This window comes from Muscardinus avellanarius (assembly GCF_963383645.1).
Source record: "Muscardinus avellanarius genome assembly, chromosome: 13".
NCBI lineage: Eukaryota > Metazoa > Chordata > Mammalia > Rodentia > Gliridae > Muscardinus > Muscardinus avellanarius.
In genome coordinates, this window is record NC_137799.1 from 6,963,166 (window position 1) to 6,983,830 (window position 20,665).

Here is a 20,665-nt window from a genome sequence, read left to right on the forward strand (position 1 = left end):
TCCCAGTACTTGGGAGGCTGAGACAGGAGGATCACAGGTTCAAGGCTAGCCTCAGACACACAGCAACCTCATAAGACCCTGTTTAAAAAAAAAAAAGGGAGGGGGCTGGGGTTGTAGCTGGGAGGTAAAATGCCCCTGGGTTCAATCCTCAGTACCAGGAAGGAAAAAAAATGTTTAAGGGTTTGCCCGGGAGGGTGGGTTCCCGGCTGGGGCGGGGACACTTCCTGGCCTGGGCTTCTGGAAGCACCTGGGGCAGAAGCTGGGGCGGGCCCGTGGGGGCGGGCCCGTGGGCGTGGCATCTCGGGACCACGCCCAGCGCACCCTCCTCCCCGCAGGCCGCTCGTGGGGCGCTCACTCCGGGAGCCGCAGCGTCCCCACCTCGATCCCCGCGGCCGGCGACATGTCCCCCTCCGGCCTGGCCCAGGCGAGCGGCCAGGCGCTGCCGGCCTTCCTGCTGTGCAGCGCGCTGCTGGTCATCAAGATGTACGCGGTGGCCGTCATCACCGGCCAAGTGCGGCTTCGCAAGAAGGTGCGTGCGAGCTCCCGCCCGGGCCCGCGGGGCCCCGAGGCCGGGGCGTGGGCTGCCAGAGCACAGAGCCCCCTCGGCCCAGGCCTCGCTGCGGGGAGACCTGGTGTCTGGGTGGAGTGGGCGCCCGCCAGCAGCGGGGTAAAGTTTAGGTGAAGTTCCCAGCTCCCAGGCGAAATCCCAGCTTCGTCCAGGAGCCAGGTCCCGGCTGAGCGTCCACTGGCCGTCTGGGGAGGAAATTTCCCACCCATCCAGTCCCTGGTCTGCAGAGGAGAGGAGAGCTGAGCAGGGCGGCGGACAACCAAGCCGGCCCCGCAGACTCTGCAGGGCTGGAGAGCTGCAGCCGGGTGTGCGGTCCTGTTCCCGGGAAGGCCCGGGCCCTGTGGGGGGCCCTCCCCCTTCTAAGACCGCCGTCCAGTTGAAAGGCAGGTCAGGCGCCTGTGGATGTGAGCGGACGCCGGTGGGGATCAGCCCATGCGGCAGGTCCAGACAAGGCTGACGGCTGCCCCGGCCACAGGACGCCTGGAGGCCCGTGCTCCCATCACCTCCGGCTCTGGCTGGGAGGTGGGTGCTGGCAGGGTCTTCAGACCCGCATGGAGCCCTTCCTTACGATGCCCGGGCAAAGCTGAACATTGCATCCACTCGCAGCCCCGGGCTCTGAGAGGGGACCTCGCCTCGGGGGCCCTCGACCTGGTGGGACCCAGGTGTGTCCCACCCCGTCCTGGGGGCTGAGCTTCTGAGCAGCAGGTCCTGTCATTTCCTTTCCTTTCTTTTTTTCTTTGGTACTGGGAATTGAATTGCAGGGCATGTAACCTCTGAGTTACAACCCCAGTTCTTTTTATTTTTATTATGAGACTTGCTGTGGCCTCTGGCTAAGTTCCTGAGGCTGGCCTTGAATCTGAGATTCTCCAGTTACAGCCTCCCACCTACTGGGATGACAGGCATATGACACTGTGCCTGGTGCAGTGGTTTCTTTAAATTGGTGGTACTGGGGGTTGAACCCAGGGCATTCTGTGTGTGTGTGTGTGTGTGTGTGTGTGTGTGTGTGTGTGTGTGTCTGGGGATGGAACCCAGGGGCATTCAACCTCTGACTACACCCCCAGCCCTACTTTTTTATTCTTTATGTTGAAACAGGGTCTCACTAAGTTGCGGACAGCCTCACTAAGTAGCTGAGGCTGTCTGTGAACCGCGATCCTCCTGTCTCAGCCTCCTGAATGCTGGGATTACAAGCGTGCGCCACCACGCCCGGCAGGAACCCAGGGCATTCCACCTCTGACCTATGCCCTCAAACCTGTTTTATTTTTTATTCGGAAACGGAGTCTTACTAAGTTGCAGAGTGTAGCACTACGTTGCTGCTGTTGGTCACTAACCTGCGAACCCCCTGTCTCAGTCTCCCAGGTATTACAGACCTGGGGCCCCGTGCCCAGCTCAGGGATTTCCTTGGAGCTAATTCATGTTAATTGATTCAGAGAGGAGGGGCCCCTGCGAGGTACTCTTGGGCCTAATCAGCAGAAAAGGCAAAAGGAGCCCCCTGTGGGCTGCCCCAGGGTGGGAGGGGGCTCGTCAGGAGCCCAGGGTGCAGAGATGACGGATGCCGGCTCTGGCTCCTCCGCTCTCCAGCCTGGGGACCCCAGGCAAGCTGGGAGCTCAGTGCCCCTTCTGTGAACTGGGGATGCCCAGGGCCAGGAGGCCCGGACACCTGGCACGGAGCCCAGGCTTGTGACTTATCAGTAAATGAAGCTGACCTGAACTGCAGTGGCCGCGTGTCCAGAGGGTGGCCCCTTGGCCCACTGGAGGAGGCGCTGTGACTCCTGAGCCCAGGGCTCTTCTGGCATGCTCTTATCTTTGTGATGTAGCCTATGGGACAGGCGTAGACTCCAGACAGGCACCTGACCAGTGCTCAGTCCCTTTCAAAGGTGTCCTGGGTGGGCATGGTGCACGCTCGTTATCCCAAATATTCGGGAGGCTGAGATAGGATCTCAGGTTCACAGCTAGCCTCAGCTACTTAGTGAGACCCTGCTTAAAATAAAGAATAAGCCTGGCGTGGTGGCGCACGCTTGTAATCCCCGGCTTGGGAGGCGGAGACAGGAGGAGGCAGAGACAAGAGGATAGTGCTGGTTCGAAGCCAGCCGCGCTGGTTTAAGAGACCTTGTTTCCAAATGAATAGGTTAAAAAATAGGTCTGGGAGTGTAGCCCATGGGAGTGTATCCTGGAGGTAGAAAGGCTTCCAGGAACCCCAGGACCACAAAAAAAAAAAAAAAAAAAAGAATAAAAAATAGGGCTGAGGGTGTAGCTTGAAGGTAGAATGCTCCTGGGTTCTATCCCTAGTACCACACAAACACACAAAAGAATTGTCCTGGGTGGGCATGGTGGTGCACACTTATAATCTCAGTATTAGGCTGAGATGGGAGGGTGTAGCTCAGAGATAGTGCACCCCTGGTTGGACCCTGGTACCAGACGGGGGGGGGGGGGGGGACAGGAGAGAGGTGTCATGGATGCAAGGATTCCTTGGAGGACCAAGAATTAGTGAATCGGGTATGGGAGTTCCCATCCAGCCGCGGCGGGCAGGGTCAGCGTGCGCCCCCGGGGCGGGGCAGGGCTGGGCAGCGGCCCACCTGCAGGACACTCCGGGCCTGGGAGCAGTCGTGAGTCAGGACAGGGTTTGGCACTGCTGAGCAGCTCGGAACCTGTAGCTGTGATTCAGGTTCTGTGTGCGGTGGGCAGGTTGCAGGGAGAGGTGAGCCGCAGACAGGGCCTGGGCGTCCAGGGCTGGGCACGCCCTGCGGCTCAGCGCGCTCCCTCTCCTCTCCTCTCCTCTCCTCTCCTCTCCTCTCCTCTCCTCTCCTCTCCTCTCCTCTCCTCTCCTCTTCTCCTCTCTCTCTCTCTCTCTCTCTCTCTCTCTCTCTCTCTCTCTCTCTCTCTCCATTTGCTGAGCACCTTCCAGATCTCTGGCTTTATTTTATTTTATTTTGGTGGTACTGGGGGGTGGAACCCAGAGGCTTTCTACCTCCGGGCTATACTCCCAGACCTTTTTTTATATATTTTTTTGGAGACAGGGTCTCACTAAGTTGCTGAGAGCCTCACTAAGTAGCTGAGGCTGGCTTCGAACCCGTGTGATCCTCCTGTGTCAGCCTCCCAAGCGCGGGGATTACAAGCGTGCGCCACTGCGCCCGGCCAGATCTCTGGCTTTAATGTCACTGTCTCAGAAAAGGTTTCTTTGGCCCCTGTGAATATTCCCAAGGCCACGCCTATTTTTATTATTATTGCTATTAAATTACTATTATTAATTTTTTGTGGTACTGGAGATTGAACCCAGGGGCATTCTATCTTAGGGCCACACCCCCAGTCCTATTTTTTTACTCTTTATTTTGAAACAAGGTCTCACTAAGCTGCAGAGGGCCTCACTAAGTAGCTGAGGCTAGCCACGAACCTGCAATCCTCCTGTCTCAGCCTCCCAAGTACTGGGATTACAAATGTGAGCCACCACACCCAGCTTATTATTATTATTTTTTGTTTTGTTTTTTTGTGGTACTGGGGATGGAACCCAGAGGCTTTCTACCTCCAGGCTACACTCCCAGACCTATTTTATACTTTATTTAGAAACAGGGTCTCACTAAGTTGCTGAGAGCCTCACAAAGTAGCTGAGGATGGCTTTGATCCTCCTGTCTCAGCCTCCCAAGGGCGGGGATTACAAGCGTGCGCCACCACACCCGGCTTCTTCTTCTTTTTCTTCTTCTTCTTCTTCTTCTTCTTCTTCTTCTTCTTATTATTATTATTATTATTATTAATTATTATTATTTTATTATTCTTTTGTGGTACTGAGGATTGGAGCCAGGGCCTTTTTATTCATGTTATTATTACTTTTTGTGGCACTTGGAATTGAACCTGAGGGCATTTTTCTGAGTTACACTCCAAGCCTTTTATTTTTATTTTTATTTTTTTGTGTGGTACTGGGGGTGGAACCCGGGGGCTCTCTATCTCCGGGCTATACTCCCAGACCTTTTTTTTTTTTTTTGGTGGTGGTGGTACTGGGGTTCCTGGAAGCCCTTCTACCTCCGGGCTACACTCCCAGACCTATTTTATATATTTTTTTATTTGGAAACAGGGTCTCTTAAGCCAGTGGGGCTGGCTCGAACCAGCGCGATCCTCCTGTCTCTGCTTCCCAAGCGCGGGGATTACAAGCTTGCGCCACCACGCCCAGCGCTCCCAGCCCTATTTTATACTTTATTTGGAAACAGGGTCTCACTAAGTAGCTGAGGCTGGTTTCGAACCTGCGCGATCCTCCTGTCTCAGCCTCCCAAGCGCGGGGATTACAAGCGTGCGCCACCACGCCCGGCTTACTATTATTGAGGTGCTCGAGTCCGCACCCAGGGCAGCACTATACCACTGAGCTCTGTGTGGTCCTATCTTTTTCTGTTCCTTCCTTCCTTCCTTCCTTCCTCCCTCTTTCTTTCTTTCTTTCTTTCTTTCTTTCTTTCTTTCTTTCTTTCTTTCTTTTTTCTTTCTGTACTGGAGGTTGAACCCAGAGGCATTCTACCTCTGAACTATGCTCCCAACCCTATTGTGTGTGGAGGGGTACTGGGGATGGAACCCAGGGGTATTTCTACCTTTGAGCTAAACCCCCAGCCCTATTTTTTATTCTTCATTTTGAAACTGGGTCTCACTGAGTTGTAAAGGGCCTCAACTAAGTAGCTGAGGCTGGTCAGGAACCTGCGATCCTCCTGTCTCAGCCTCCCAAGTACTGGGATTACAAGCGTGCGCCACCACGCCGGGCTTTCTGTCTTCTCTCCTATCAGAGGGCCCGCCTGGTCTTCCCTGGTTCACGGGCAGTCCCCGGAGCTACAGCGGCAGGGCCGGCAGGGCGGGTCTCCGGTGAGCCCAGGACGGGGGTGGGGGTCCCGAGCTGGAGCTCACGGGTGCAGGTGCACGGGTCTACACAGCTGTCTTGATACCGTGGACACCGCGAACGCCGTCCCTGAGCAGAACCCGGCCCTGCACACGGGCTGCCCCTCACGGATAATGTATTTCAGGCTTTCGCTAACCCGGAGGATGCTCAGAGACACGGAGGCCCCCAATACTGCCGGAGTGACCCCGACGTGGAGCGCTGCCTCAGGTTGGTAGCCCGTCCTGCCCATCCTGCCGTCCACTGCTGTCCTTGAGAGCCCGTGAGCGCGGGGCGAGGACCGTTTACTCAGGGCTGCCTGCCTGGCTGGCTGCCTCCCTCCCTCCCTCCATCCCTCTCTCTCACTGTGGATTGAACTCAGGGACATTCTACCTCAGCACTGCTTCTAGTTTTTTTTTTTTTTTTTTGTGGTACTGGGGTTCCTGGAAGCCCTTCTCCCTCGGGCTACACTCCCAGACCTTTTATTTATTTATTTGGAAACAGGGTCTCGTAAGCCAGCGAGGCTGACTAGGGACCTGCGCGATCCTCCTGTCTCCGCCTCCCAAGCGCGGGGATGACAAGCGTGCGCCACCACGCCCGGCTGCTTCTAGCTTTTAAATTTTTTTTTATTTTGAAACAGGGTCTTGCCTAAGTTGCTGGGGCTGGCCTTGAACCTGTGTCAGCCTCCTAAGTACTGAAGTTACAGGTATGCCCACCACACCTGGCCACTGGTTTAATTTCTCTCCTCCTTCTTCTTCCTCTTCCTCTTCCTCTTCTTCTTCTTCTTCTTCTTCTTCTTCTTCTTCTTCTTCTTCTTCTTCTTCTTCTCTCTCTCTCTCTCTCTCTCTCTCTCTCTCTCTCTCGTGGTGGTACTGGGAATGGAACCCAGGGCCATTCTACCTCCAAGCTACACCCCAGCCCTATTTTTTATTCTTCATTTTGAAACAGGGTCTCACTGAGTTGCAGAGGGCCTCGCTAAGTAGCGGAGGCTGGCCATGAACTGTGATCCTTCAGTCTCAGCCTCCCAAGTACTGGGATTACAAGCGTGTGCCACCACGGGCCACCCTGTTTTATTTTGAAACAGGTTCTTTCTGGGTTGCTGAGGGCCTCACTAAGTAGCTGAGGCTGTCCAGGAACATGCAATCCTCTTGTCTCAGCCTCCCAAGTACTGGAGGCGCCCAGCTTCAAGAATCACCCTTTCTCGTGGCTCTGGGCTGCTTTTCCCAGTGAACACAGGGACTGTTTGTGACCACAGAAGAGCCCGTTCATTGTAGCCGCAGAATCTGTGCTGGACTCTGACGAATGGTGGACCCACAGCTTCCCCACCAGGGCCGCCTTTGGGCTTTTCTGTCTCTCTTATGAACAGAGTGTAACAGCCGGGCATGTTGGCGCATGCTCAGAACCCCAGTCCTTGGGAGGCTGAGACAGGAGGATCGCACGGGTTCGAAGCCAACCTCAGCTGCTTAGTGAGGCTCTCAGCAACTTAGTGAGACCCTGTTTCCAAATAAAATATAAAAAAAAGGTCTGGGAGTATAGCCCAGAGGAAGAAAGCCTCCGGGTTCCACCCCCAGTAACACACACACACACAAAAAGAGACCCTGTTTTCAAATAAAATATAAAATAGGTCTGCAAGTGTAGCTCGGAGGTAGAAGGCCCCTGGGTTCCATCCCCAGTACCACCAATAAATAAATAAATAATAAAAATAAAGAATAGCTGGGTGCGGTGGCACTTTTTTTTTTTTTTTTTTTTTTGGTGGTACTGGGGTTCCTGGAAACTCTTCTACTTCAGGGCTACGCTCTCAGACCTATTTTTATACTTTTTTTAAAATTTGGAAACAGGGTCTCTTATGCCAGCACGGCTGGTTTCGAACCTACACAATCCTCCTATCTCCGCCTCCCAAGTGCGGTGATTACAAGCGTGCGCCACCATGCCCGGCTGGTGGCACTTTCTTTTTTTTTTTATTTTGGTGGTACTGGGGGTGGAACCCAGGGGCTTTCTACCTCCGGGCTATACTCCCAGACCTTTTTTATATTTTATTTGGAAACAGGGTCTCACTAAGTTGCCGAGAGCCTCACTCAGTAGCTGAGGCTGGCTTCGAACCTGCGCGACCCTCCTGTCTCAGCCTCCCAAGCGCAGGGATGACAAGCGTGCACCACCACGCCCGGCTGGTGGCACTTTCAATCCCAGCATTCGGGAGGCTGAGGCCAGAGGTTCACAGTTCACAGACAGCCCCAGCTACTTAGTAAGGCCCTTTGCAACTCTGTGAGACCCTGTTTAAAAAAAAAAAGACGGGTGTATTCATTCGAGTCACCCCTTCATGCCAGTCAGGTATGGAGCTGTACCTATCCTCTGTATTTCTTTCTAATAAACTTCTTTAAATCTTAAAAAAAAAAAAAAAAAGACAAGCTGGGTGTGGTGGCGCACGCTTGTAATCCCAGAATTTGGGAGGCTGAGCAGAAGGATCGCGCAGGTTCGAAGCCAGCCTCAGCTACTGAGTGAGGCTCTCAGCAACTTAGTGAGACCCTGTTCCCAAATAAAGTATAAAAAAAGGTCTGGGAGTATAGCCCGGAGGTAAAAAGCCTCTGGGTTCCACTCCCAGTATCACCAAAGAAAATTAAAAATATAAAAAATAGGGCAGGGGGGTAGCTTGGAGGTCCAGTGCCCCTGGGTTCCATCCCCAGTCCTACAAAAAATAAAAATAAAAGTAAACTGGGGCTGGGAGTGTAGCTCAGAGGTAGAATGCCTGTGAGTTCAATCCCCAGAAACACACACACACACACACACACACACACACACACACACACACACACACACGAGGCGGTGTAAAATTCCATCAGAGAGTAAGCGTTCTTTCCGCAGGGCAGGCTGACGGTGAGGTCTGCTCGGCCACCGCGCGCCAGCAGGGAATGGGAGCCGGCAGGGCTGAGCCAGACGCGCTGTCTCCCGGTGCCTCCTGCGTGCCCGAGCTCAGTGCCCCAGCTCAGTGCCCCAGCTCAGTGCCCCAGCTCAGTGCCCCAGCTCAGTGCCCCAGCTCAGTGCCCGAGCTCAGTGCCCCAGCTCAGTGCCCCAGCTCAGTGCCCGAGCTCAGTGCCCCAGCTCAGTGCCCGAGCTCAGTGCCCCAGCTCAGTGCCCCAGCTCAGTGCCCGAGCTCAGTGCCCCAGCTCAGTGCCCCAGCTCAGTGCCCCAGCTCAGTGCCCCAGCTCAGTGCCCGAGCTCAGTGCCCCAGCTCAGTGCCCCAGCTCAGTGCCCGAGCTCAGTGCCCCAGCTCAGTGCCCCAGCTCAGTGCCCCAGCTCAGCACGTCCCCGCGCGTCCCGGGCGGAAACGGGCAGGCCGCTGCCACTAAAGTCAGGGCTTCTCTGAAAAGAAGGTGTGTGGGTTTTCCGTATGTTTCTCTTAACCACTGACGATAAGATACACACTTGTGGTTTAAAAAAATCACAAAGCTGTGTCAGAGGAAGTGGAGTTCCTTGCTATTCTACTCTCTTTCTGTCTCTCTTTCCTTCTTTCTTTTTCTTTCTTTTGATTTTGTGGTGCTGGGGATGGAGCCCAGGAGCCTTCTACCTCTGAGCTATACCCCCAGCCCTATTTTTTTTTTTTTTTTTTTTTTGGTGGTACTGGGGGGGGAACCCAGAGGCTTTCTACCTCCCGGCTATGCTCCCAGACCTTTTTTATATTTTATTTGGAAACAGGGTCTCACTAAGTTGCTGAGAGCCTCACTCAGTAGCTGAGGCTGGCTTTGAACCTGCGCGATCCTCCTGTCTCAGCCTCCCAAGGGCGGGGATGACAAGTGTGCGGGCACCACGCCCGGCTCCCCCCCCCCCCGCCCTATTTTTTATTCTTTCTTTATTTATTTTTTTGCAGTACTGGAGGTGGAGCCCAGGGCCTTTTCTACCTCTGGGCTATACTTCCAGACCTATTTTTTTTTATATATTTTATTTGGAAATGGTCTCACTAAGTTGCTGAGAGCCTCACTAAGTAGCTGAGGCTGGCTTCGAACCTGTGTGATCCTCCTGTCTCAGCCTCCCCAAAGCCACCACGCCAGGCTGACTTAAGTTTTCTGTGCAGACAGGAGGGTGGACCTGAGCATGGTAAACCCTGGTTTAATATTTAACTAACTGCCTCCCGGGTCTCCCTCTCCGGCTCTGGCCAGTTCTGCAGTAGCAGAGAGCAGGACAAGACTCTTGGCCATGAGCCCCCAAGTTTCCATGATACTCAGGGGGTGGAGGAGGAGCCCCAGGGACCCGCTCTGCCCACTGCGCACACGGGCCCCCGTGGAGCTTCACCGATGGACAGAAAGCATTCCCGGATAAGAGGTTTTCTTTTTCTTTTTCTTTTTTCTTTTTTCTTTCTTTTTTTTTTTTTTTGTGGTACTGGGGGTGGAACCCAGAGGCTTTTTACCTCCGGGCTATACTCCCTGACCTTTTTTATATTTTATTTGGAAACAGGGTCTCACTAAGTTGCCAAGAGCCTCACTAAGTAGCTGAGGCTGGCTTCGAACCTGCGAAATCCTCCTGTCTCAGCCTCCCAAGCGCGGGGATTACAAGTGTGCGCCACCACGCCCAGCTACCAGGTAAGAGGTTTTCAGAGCCGGGCATGGTGGGACACTTGTAATCCCAGCATTCAGGAGGGTTTTTTCCCCAGTACAGCTAAAAGAAAAGAAAAAGGAAACATTAAGTCTTGGAGCATAAATCAGCCTTGCAGGTTAGCACACGCTGGAGCCAAAATTTGTTCCTGGGAGGAACGGTGGGGCCAGGTTTGAAGGCTAGAACCAGCCACCTTCTTCCCTGACCGGACACTGATCCACATTGCCCGGCAATGGGTGTTTTCACCAAAAATCTGTGTGTATGAAACTGCAGGGAAGGGGCCGCCCAGGTGTCCTCACGGAGTGCAAAGGTGACCCAAGAATTGGAATATCCCTGTCCATTTGGCACGTGTAGACTCTTTCTTTCTTTCTTTCTTTCTTTCTTTCTTTCTTTCTTTCTTTCTTTCTTTCTTTGTGGTACTGGGGATAGAACCCTTCTCCGGGCTACACTCCCAGACCTATTTTACATTTTTATTTGGAAACAGGGTCTCTTAAGCCAGCGTGGCTGGCTTCGAACCTGCGTGATCCCCCTGTCTCCGCCTCCCAAGTGCGGGGATTACAAGCGTGCGCCACCGCGCCCGGCCAGGCTTATTTTTCTATTTGGTACTAGGGATTGAATCCAAGAGTGTCTATCTCTGAGTTAGACCCCAGCCTACTCTTCCTTTTTTTTTTTTTTTTTCGGTACTGGGGATGGAATCCAGGGGCATTCTACCTCTGAGCTACACCCCCCAGCCCTATTTTTTTATTCTTTTCTATCTTGAAATAGTCTCACTAAGTTGCCAAAGGCCTCACTAAGTAGCTGAGGCTGGCCTCAAACTCAGATCCACCTGTCTCAGCCTCCCAAGTACTGGGATTTCAAGCGTGTGCCACCACTTCTGGCTCCTATTTTATTTTATTTATTATTATTATTATTATTATTATTATTATTATTATTACTATTTGCTGTACTGGGGATGGAACCCAGGGGCATGTCTACCTTCGAGTTACACCCCCGGCCCTATTTTTTTTTTTTTTGAAACAGTCTCACTGTATTGCAAAGGACCTCAGTAAGTAGCTGAGGCTGTCTGCAAACAGCGATCCTCCTGTCTCAGCCTCCCAAGCACGTGCGCCACCACGCAGGTGACTTACCTTTACTAGGATGACACACTTCTCCCCAGCGCCTGGCTAGGGACTGTCTCTCCTCGGATCCCAGATGGGGAGGGGGGCTCTTCCCCGCGGCCTCCTGAAGACGTCCCACCGCCTCCTACCCCCAGCCCTGTGCCCACCCCCACGCCTGGCCCTGGGGGCGCACTGTCCCTGGCCCCCCAAAGCCCATCTGCACTCTGCACTCCCCTCTCCCCACCGTCTCCGGGATTGGCCCTGTTTGCTCTTCCTGTACTGAGATGATCTCAGCAGCTTCCTGAAAATGGATTCACTCTTAAAATATGAGCTCAGGCCTTGAGAAGTGTCCGAGCGAGCGGATGGTCTTGGCCCCTAGCCACGGGCGAGGCCCCAAGCTTCCCGAGGAACCCGACTGTCGGTGACCGCTCCTCGGTGGCACCACCTTGTGGCCGTGCGGGAGACTCACCTCGTTTGGGGGGCGCGCTGGGAGTTTGCGGTGGGTTTGCCGAGTGCCCCTCAGGGATGTACGCAGCCCATGTCCCTAGGATGGGACACTTGCTGTGTCTTCCTTCAAATAGGGCACGGGACTTGCTTGTTTGGGGAGTGGCTCCGGCCACAGCCCTTGAGTCTCCAACCCCTTTGCTTCCCAGGCAAGACCTGTCCTGCCCAGCGGAGCTGGGTCACAGGGTTAGGATTGGGGAAGCCGGCGTGGTGTGACGCGCTTTTTAATCCCAGCATCTGGGAGGCTGAGACAGAGGATCATGGTTCACAGACAGCTCTGCAACTCAGTGTGACCCTGTTTCAAAATAAAGAATAAAAAATAGGACTGGGGGTTGTGGCTCGGAGCTACAATGCCCATGGGTTCAATCCTCAGTACCACACACACACAAAAAAAGATGGGAGAGAGGGAGGAAAGGCTGGTGTGTCAGAGAGAGAGAGAGAGAGAGAGAGCGAGAGAGAGAGAGAGAGGGAGAGGGAGAGGGAGAGGGCTGCTGCTATATTCTGAGAAAGACCCAGAATGTGCTGAGTTTGCAGGAGTCTCCATACACCAGGGGCATGCTACCTCAGAGCTACACCCCCTGCCCTATTTTTTATTCTTTATTTTGAAACACTGAATTGCAAAGGGCCTCACTAGTAGCTGAGGCTGTCTGCGAACAGCGATCTTCCTGTCGCATCCTCCCCAGTGCTGGGATTACGAGCGCGCGCCATCACGCCGGCTGGCTTGATCTTTGACGTGTGGGACACGTCCTCCCTCCCGGAAGAGAAGGCCGATCATTAGCTGGGGTCATGGAGGATGTGAGCGGGCGCGGAACAGAAGTAGAGGGCGTTCCCCATCTTGGCCGGTTCTTTACTTGTGTGCGTGTGAGACACTGGGAATTGAACCCAGGACATTCTACTTCAGAGCTAGACCCCCAGCTCTATTTTAGTTCTGTTTTGAAACAGTCTTGCTAGTTCAGTGAGTCTCACTACAAAGCTTGGTCATTTATCTACAGCAGGGTTGCACACGGCCCTCCGCCACCCTTCCGCGCACACTTGAATACTTGCCTGGCCGAGGTCTGGGCCAAATGCTGTAATTCCCAGCATGCACCGCCACACCTGGCTTCTTCTAATTCCTGGAAAGATGGCGCTTAGATATGGGGCAGAGGAGACTGAGCCAGGCGCTGGGGAGGGGCCTCAACCCTGGAGGAGGGGGCCAGGCCTCACGGATTCCATGCGTTCCTTTCAAGCTCCCGCTCCACCCTGAGCCCTAAGTTTTCCCGCTTGGTGTCCAGGGGCCAGAGGAGATGGTGGGGTCCGCACAAGCCTGAGGCCACGGGGCGGGAGCCCCGAGCCGGCTGCCCTTTGCCTGCCCTTTGTCTGCCAAAGGGGCCGTGGACATCCAGCTGCTTGGGGGCAGAAGCCTGAAGCGCAGCCCTCTTCATTCACTCAGGCCTGGCCTTGTCCTGGCCATGGAGGGATCCCAGCGTCGGGCCCCCAACACAGGTGAGCCCTATGCTGACCACACCCCTCTTCTCCCCAGAGCCCACCGGAACGACATGGAGACCATCTACCCCTTTCTCTTCCTGGGCCTCGTCTACTCCTTCCTGGGGCCTCGCCCTCTCGTGGCCTGGGCGCACTTCCTGGTCTTCTTCCTGGGCCGCGTGGTGCACACCGTAGCCTACCTCGGGAAGCTGCCGGCGCCCACCCGCTCCGTGGCCTACACCCTGGCCCAGCTGCCCTGCGTCTCCATGGCCCTGCAGGTCATCTGGGAAGCCGTGCGCCACCTCTGACCACAGTGGACCTCCTCCACCACCAGACTTGGGGGTGAGAGCCGCCGCCGCCCTGTGGACTCGGCCCCCCTCGGGTTTCCTCCCCCCCCCCCCCCCGGCAGAGCATCCTGAGCCCAGTGCCCTGCGTGTGCAGGTGTGTGCATGTGTGTGCCCGCGGAGCGTCTCCTATTATTTTGAGATGTGTGTGGTTCTTAATCATTAAATAGCAGTGTCCGGCCCAGCGGCACCGCCCGGCCCTTACGGACTTACTTGTTCCTGGGGTTCCTCTTCCCCGGCTGGCTGGACACTCTGGCTTTACTGAGCATTCGTATCATTATTAATTGTTATTATTATTAGTAGTAGTAGTAGTCCTGGGGATTGAACACAGGGGCATTCTGCCTCCAAGCTACACCCACAGCCCTTTTTAAACTTTGAAACAGGGTCTTCTTTTGGGGGGGGGATGCTGGAGAGGGAACCCAGGGGAATTCTACCTCTGAGCTCCACCCCAGCCCTATTTTTTTTATTCTTTATTTTGAAACAGGGTCTCACTGAGTTACAGAGGGCCTCACTAAGTAGCTGAGGCTGGCCTTGAACCTGGATCCTCCTGACTCAGCCTCCCAAATCCTGGGATTACAAGCGTGCACTACCACGCCCCACTCTTCCAAACTCTTGTCCCAGCTCCCCACGTACTGGGTTTCCAGTGCATGTCCACTCCTGGATTTTACTGGGCATTTTGGCCAGTGGGTGTTTGGGGCCAAACTGGCAGGACGGTTTCTGGTGAGCACCTGCTGCCTCCTGGCTGGTAGAAAGCCCCAAAGACGCACTGCTCGGCCGCCCTGGGAGCGGCAACACTGCCCCCTGGTGGTGAGCTGACATCTCTGCTCCCAGCGGCTGCGCCCAGCAGGAGAGAACTTGGAAGACCAGGGCTTGTATGCAGCGCTTGCTGTTTGCTAAGCATTGGACTGGACAGAGTTCTTACTCCTTCTTTTACCCATGCAATCCTTAAAATAATCCTAGGATGAAGGCATTTTTGCTTTTTATTTTATTTTTATTTTTGGTGGTACTAGGGTTCCTGGAAGCCCTTCTACCTCCAGGCTATCCTCCCAGACCTATTTTTACATTTTTATTTGGAAACAGGGTCTCCTAAGCCAGCGCGCGCGGCTGGCTTCAAACCTGCGTGATCCTCCTGTCTCTGCCTCCCCAGCGCGGGGATCACAAGAGTGCGCCACCACGCCTGGCCATTTTTGCTTTAGAGGAGAAAGTTAGGGTCTGGGGAGAGCTGTGACTTGCACGGCTTCTCTGAGCTCGGGTGTGCCGGGGCCGGAGGAGACCCCAGGGGCAGGGGCCGTCCAGGAGGCCGGCTCGGGGGCATCTGTATATTTCTGATTTTCCTCCTGGGCTGTGAGGGCAAAGCGCCCTTCTTGGAACCAGCCCCGTTTTCCAGAGCTGGGGCATCCGTCACCCGTGGCAACCGCAGGAGTTGGAGCCTGGATGACAGGCTGCACCCCCTCCCCAGCCCTGTGCACCCCTTGTTCATCTACCACGTGGTACCAGGGCAGCACCGGGAGGGTATCACGGGCGGTGGGCAGGGACAGCAAACTTCCCAGGGGACAGGAGGCCTGAGCCCTGTTCTGCGGGCTGACCAACTCTTGGGGGTGGGGAAAGGCAGGGAGGGGCCACCTGGCTGCATCCTCAGCCCCAGGGAGGCAGTGCCCACCCCCGCACCAGGTGAGCTGTGGGGCCAGGGCCGGGGCAGTCACTCCTGCTGACCCCAGCCGCCACACGAGCATAAACCTTTGGCTCCCTGGGGCTGCCTCCTCCCTTCACCCCGGGCTCAGGAAGTATGTCCCCCAGCCCACTGCCTGTGGTGGGGTGGGGGTGCGGGCAAGGCCGTGGGCCTTTCAGCTTCAGCCAGGGACATGGCAGCTTAGGGCCTGGGAAGCTGGCCTTTGGGGGCTTCTGATGGGGCCGGTGTTGGGGGACATCTCCCAAGGTCTGAGTGAGCAGGGGAGGCTGGGTTCCAGCTGGGGTTCATGTAGATGCCAGGGGATAGGGCTGTCCCCTTCAGAGTGTGACTCCTTCAGTCCCTCAGGGCATGGCTTAAGAGAAAGTCCAACACACACACAGATATATAAATAAATATGCATAAAAATATGTAAGCCAGGCATGGTGGCACACACTTGTAATCCCAGCATTCGGGAGGCGGAGACAGGATCACAGCTTTGCGGCCCGCCTCAGCTACTTAGTGAGGCCCTCTGCAACTTAGTGAGAACCTGTTTCAAAATACAGAATAAGCCGGGTGTGGTGGCGCACGCTTGTAATCCCCACACTTGGGAGGCTGAGACAGGAGGATCGCATGGGTTCAAAGCCAGCCTCAGCTACTTAGTGAGGTTCTCAGCAACTTAGTGAGACCCGGTTTCCAAATAAAGTATAAAATAGGTCTGGGAGGGGTATTCATTTCGAGTCACCCCTCCATGCCAGTCTGGTATGGAGCTGTATTTCTATTTTTTGTATGTCTATCTTTTCCTCTTTTTTTCTGTTTTTTTTTTTTTGGTTTCTTTCGGGATTTTTTTCAGGAAATTATTCCCAGGGGTCTAACAAAGATCCCTGGGGGCAGTTTCCCAATCCGTAACATTTTTAACCGTAACATATTTGGCGCCCACGCGGGGCTGACTCTGTTTTGGATCCAATCCGTATCGTATTTGGCGCCCCAACGTCTTTTTCAAGTCACCCCTCCGTGCCAGTCTGGTGTGGGGCTGTATTTCTATTTTCTGTATTTCTGCCTTTCTAATAAACTTCTTTAAATCTTCAAAAAAATAAAAAAGGTAAAATAAAATAGGTCTGGGAGTATAGCCCAGAGGTAGAAAAGCCCCTGGATTCCACCCCCAAGTACCACCAAAAAAATAAATAAATAGCCGGGGGTGTGGTGGTGCACGCTTGTAATCACTGCGCTTGGGAGGCGGAGACAGGAGGATCGCACAGGTTCAAAGTCAGCCTCAGCTACTTAGTGAGGCTCTCAGCAACTTAGCAAGACCCTGTTTCCAAATAAAATATAAAAAAGGTCTGGGAGTATAGCCCTGAGGTAGAAAACCTCTGGGTTCCACCCCCAGTACCACCCCAAAATAAATAAATAAATAAAGAAAGAATAAAACATAGGGCTGGAGATGTGGCTTGGAGGTAGAATACCCCGGGTTCCATCCCTAATACAGAAAAAAAGAAAATGGGGTTAGGTATGTAACTCAGAGGTAGAATGCTCCTGGATTCCATCCCCAGGACCAAAAAAAAAAAGAAAAAAAAGAAAAAGAAAAAAAAAGAAAAGAAAAGAAACAGGGTCTCAAAAAATTGATGAGAGCCTCACTAAATTTCGGAGGCTGTCTTTGAACCTACACTCCTCCTGTCTCAGCCTCCCAATGCTCTTTTTTATTGAGATCTGCTGTTTTTGTTAATTGTTTTTGTTGTTTTGTGGTACTGGAGATTGAATCCAGAGGTATTCTACGTCCAAGCCACAACCCCAGTCTAATTTTATTTTTTTGGAAACAGAGTCTTGCTAGGTTAATGAGAGCCTCCCAAGTTGCTAAGGCTGTCCTTGAACCTGTGACCCTCCTGTCTCTGCCTCCCAAGTCCTGGAATTACCAGCATGCACCTCCATGTCCAACTTTTTTTTTTTTTTTTTTTTTTTTTTTTTGGTAGTGGAGATGGAGCCCAGGGTCATTCTACATCTGAGCTGCACCCCCAGCCCTGTTTTTTTTTTTTTTTAATTCTTTATTTTGAAACAGGGTCTCACAGAGTTGCAAAAGGTCTCACTAACTAGCTGAGGCTGGCTGCAAACCATGATCCTCCAGTCTCAGCCTCCCAAATGCTGGGATTTCCAGTGTGCGCCACCACGCCCGGCTTGTAATTGGACTAAAACAGCTGTTTTGGTGCGCACTTGTCATCTCAGGACTTGGGAGGCTGAGACAGGAGGATCTTAGGTTCGAGGACAGCCTCAGCAACATTGCAAGACCCTGTTTCATTTTTTTTTCTTCTTCTTTTTTTTTTTTTTTTTTGCAGTACTGGAGGTGGAACCCAGGGGCTTCTCTACCTCTGGGCTACACTCCCCGACCTTTTTTTTTTTTTTTCTTTTTGGTGGTTCTGGGGGTGGAACCCAGAGGCTTTCTACTTCCGGGCTATACTCCCAGACCTATTTTATATTTTATTTGGAAACAGGGTCTCACTAAGTTGCTGAGAGCCTCACTAAGTAGCTGAGGCTGGCTTCGAACCCGTGCGATCCTGTCTCAGCGTCCCAAGCGCGGGGATTACAAGCGTGCGCCACCACGCGGGGCTCCCAGACCTATTTTATACTTTATTTGGAAACAGCCTCACTAAGTAGCTGGGGCTGGCTTCGAACCTGTGCTCCTCCTGTCTCAGACTCCCAAACGCTGGGATTACAGTGCGCCACCACGCCTGGCTGACCCTGTTTCAAATAAATAATAATTAATAATAATAATAATATTAATAATAAAGGGCTGGAGGAGTAGCTGAGTACAACCTTCAATACAAAAAGAAAAAAAATATCTGCACGGCCCTTGGCTTTTCCCCGTTTTGAATTATTTCTCAAGGCGAGCTGGGGGTGGAGGCACAGGCAGCAGCGCGCACTTTCCACCCCTGCTGTTCCTGCGCCGTGACCCCTGCGGGGGCTGGCGGTAGACTTGTTTCTTTTTCTTTCTTTCTCACTTTTGCTCACTAAGTAGCAGAGGCTGCCTGAGGACCTGTGATGCTCCCAGGTTTCTCTGCTTCAAGAGGGCTGGATGGGGACTGCGGCCGCCTGGGTTTCTGTGGGAATCCGCTCCCCGGGCCGGCGACTCCACGGCGCCCTCCAGGGGCGGGCCTCGGAAGCGCAGGGGCGGGAGAGCCGCCTGGCTTTGATCAGCGGGGCTCCTGAGGATGGAGGGCTCAGGGGCAGGGAAGCCCTGAACCTGGCGCGCGGGAGCGCATTGCCACCAGGTCAGAGGGCGCTCTGACTCCCTCCAATGGCATCCTCGTCCTGTGCTCCTCCGCCAGAAATACTGGGGTGCCCGTTTACCGAGACCTAGCCCCCTCTTCCGCGTCACAGGAGGAATCAGGTTCCATGGTCTCTGGGTTTGGTCTTTGTTTCCCGGGTTTGATTTGTTTTTATTTGGGGTTTTTTTGGGCACTGAGGATTGAACCCAGGGGTATGCCATCTCTGAGCTACACCTCCAGCCTTTTTTGGTTTGTGATTTTTTTTGGTTTCGTGCCATCCTGGGGATGGAACCCAGGGGCAATCTGTTTCCGAGCTACACCCCCTGCCCTATTATTTATTCCTTATTTTGAAACCGGGTCTCACTAAGTTGCAGAGAGCCTCACTACGTACCTGAGGCTGCCTGCAAACCGAAGCCGTGATCCTTCCGGTCTCAGCCCCTGTGCACCACCACGCCTGGCTTTATTTTTTATTCTTTATTTTGAAACAAGGTCTCACCAAGTTGCAGAGGGCTTCACTAAGTAGCTGCGGCTGGCCGGGAGCCCAGATCCTCCTGTCTCAGCCTCCCGAATGCTAGGGTTACAAGGGTGCGCCCCCAAACCCGGCTGGCTTTTGTTTCTTTGGTTGAGGTCTTTGTTTCTCTGGGTTGATTTTGGGTTTTGTTAGCTCAGAGGGGCACTCTACCTCTAAACTACACCCCCAGCCTTTTTGGGTTTTGCATTTTGAAACAGTCTCCCTAAGTTGCCAAGGCTGGCTTCAAACCTGTGAGCCGGTCTCAGACTCTTAAGTGCTAGGATTATAGGGGTTTTGGTTTTTGCAAGACCTCCCTCCTCCTCCTCCTCCTCCTCCTCCTCCTCCTCCTCCTCCTCCTCCTCCTCCTCCTCCTTCTTCTTCTTCTTCTTCTTCTTCTTCTTTCTCTTTCTCTCTCTCTCTCTCTCTCTCTCTCTCTCTCCTTTATTGCACATAAGAAATAAAAGCCGACGCACACAGTTTCCTCTCACGATCTCACTTGGCTAAGCGGGCACAGGCGGCGGTGGAGAGGACCCAGGTTCTCCCAGCCTGGACGGGGCCTTGGATACCTTGGCCTCATGGAAAAATGATATTCTGGGATGGCTGCCCGGGAAGCTGCCCACACAGCCTGCAATTAGGCCACAATAGCAGCAGCAGTGTTTAAATACTCTCTGTTTTACAGGGAGGGCTGCGGTGCCCCTCCCTGGCTTCCCGGAGCAACATGTGTAAACCATTACCCTGGTTTATTTTCTCTAGAGTGCTGAGGAGGAAGCCGCACTGACATCTTCGGGGTCTGTCTGGGCCAGCGCCTCCATGGGAACAGGGCCCCTGGCTTTTTCCAAAGCTCTTTCCTGGGACCCGTCTTCCAGGCCCCACCCCGTGGGACCCTGTCCTCAGCCCCAACCTTGAATTCATTTGTTGTTTTTTTGTTTTTATTTTGTGTGTGCGGTACTGGGGATGGAACCCAGGGGCATTCGACCTCTGAGCCCCTGCCCTATTTTTTATTCTTTATTTTGAAACCGGGTCCCACTGAGTTGCAGAGGGCCTCACTAAGTAGCTGAGGCTGGCCTTGAACTGCAATCCTCCGGTCTCAGCCTCCTGATACTGGGATGACAAGCCTGGCCAACTTTGAATTTTTGAGGCACCTCTTCGTAGGTGGAGACACAGGCTCATGGGGGGAGCTGGGCCCTGGCCAGGCCCCGGGAGGGCCCCTCCTCTTGCTGTCTCCCAGTTTTCTGCTTCGAAGGACAGAAGGGGTCACCACTCCAGGTGGCCATGAGGGCACTGCTCCCGGCCCCATGGGCCGGCCTGTTGCAGGTCCAAGTCTCCCAGGTGTGGGAGTGGGTGGGCTCTGCACAGGAGGACCCTGCTCACGCCAGTGTGGTCCTACACTCTTGCCGGGATTAAAGGACAGGCCAGAGCTGGGCATGAAGGTGCACACCTGTAATCCCAAGTGTTTGGGAGGCTGAGACAGGAGGATCATAGGTTTGAGGACAGACTCAGCAACATAGCAAGGCCTTCAGCAACCCAGTGAGACCTTGATTTTTTTTTTTTTTTCACTACTGGGGATGGAACTCAGGGGCATTTAACCTCCGAGTTACACCCCCTGACCCTATTTTTAATGCTTTATTTTGAAACAGGGTAGCCAGGCGTGGTGGCTCATGCTTGTAATCCCAGCATTTGGGAGGCTGAGACCGGAGGATTGCAGTTCGCAGACAGCCTCAGCTACTTAGTGAGGCCCTTTGCAACTCACTGAGACCCTGTTTCAAAATAAAGAATAAAAAATTGGGCAGGGGGTGAGCTCGAAGGTTGAATGCCTCTGGGTTCCATCCCCAG

General features: G+C 53.8%; 1 protein-coding gene across 1 annotated transcript; it reads left to right on the top strand.

Moving 5' to 3' along the window:
• Nucleotides 1-400: 400 nt before the first annotated feature.
• PTGES (prostaglandin E synthase) lies at nucleotides 401-13,362 on the top strand (the record flags this gene model as incomplete). Its single annotated transcript, XM_080709359.1, has 3 exons — nucleotides 401-529; nucleotides 5,557-5,639; nucleotides 13,113-13,362. The coding sequence occupies 3 exons, from the start codon at nucleotides 401-403 to the stop codon at nucleotides 13,360-13,362; spliced, it is 462 nt and encodes a 153-aa protein (XP_080565485.1).
• Between the last annotated feature and the right edge of the window lie 7,303 nt (nucleotides 13,363-20,665).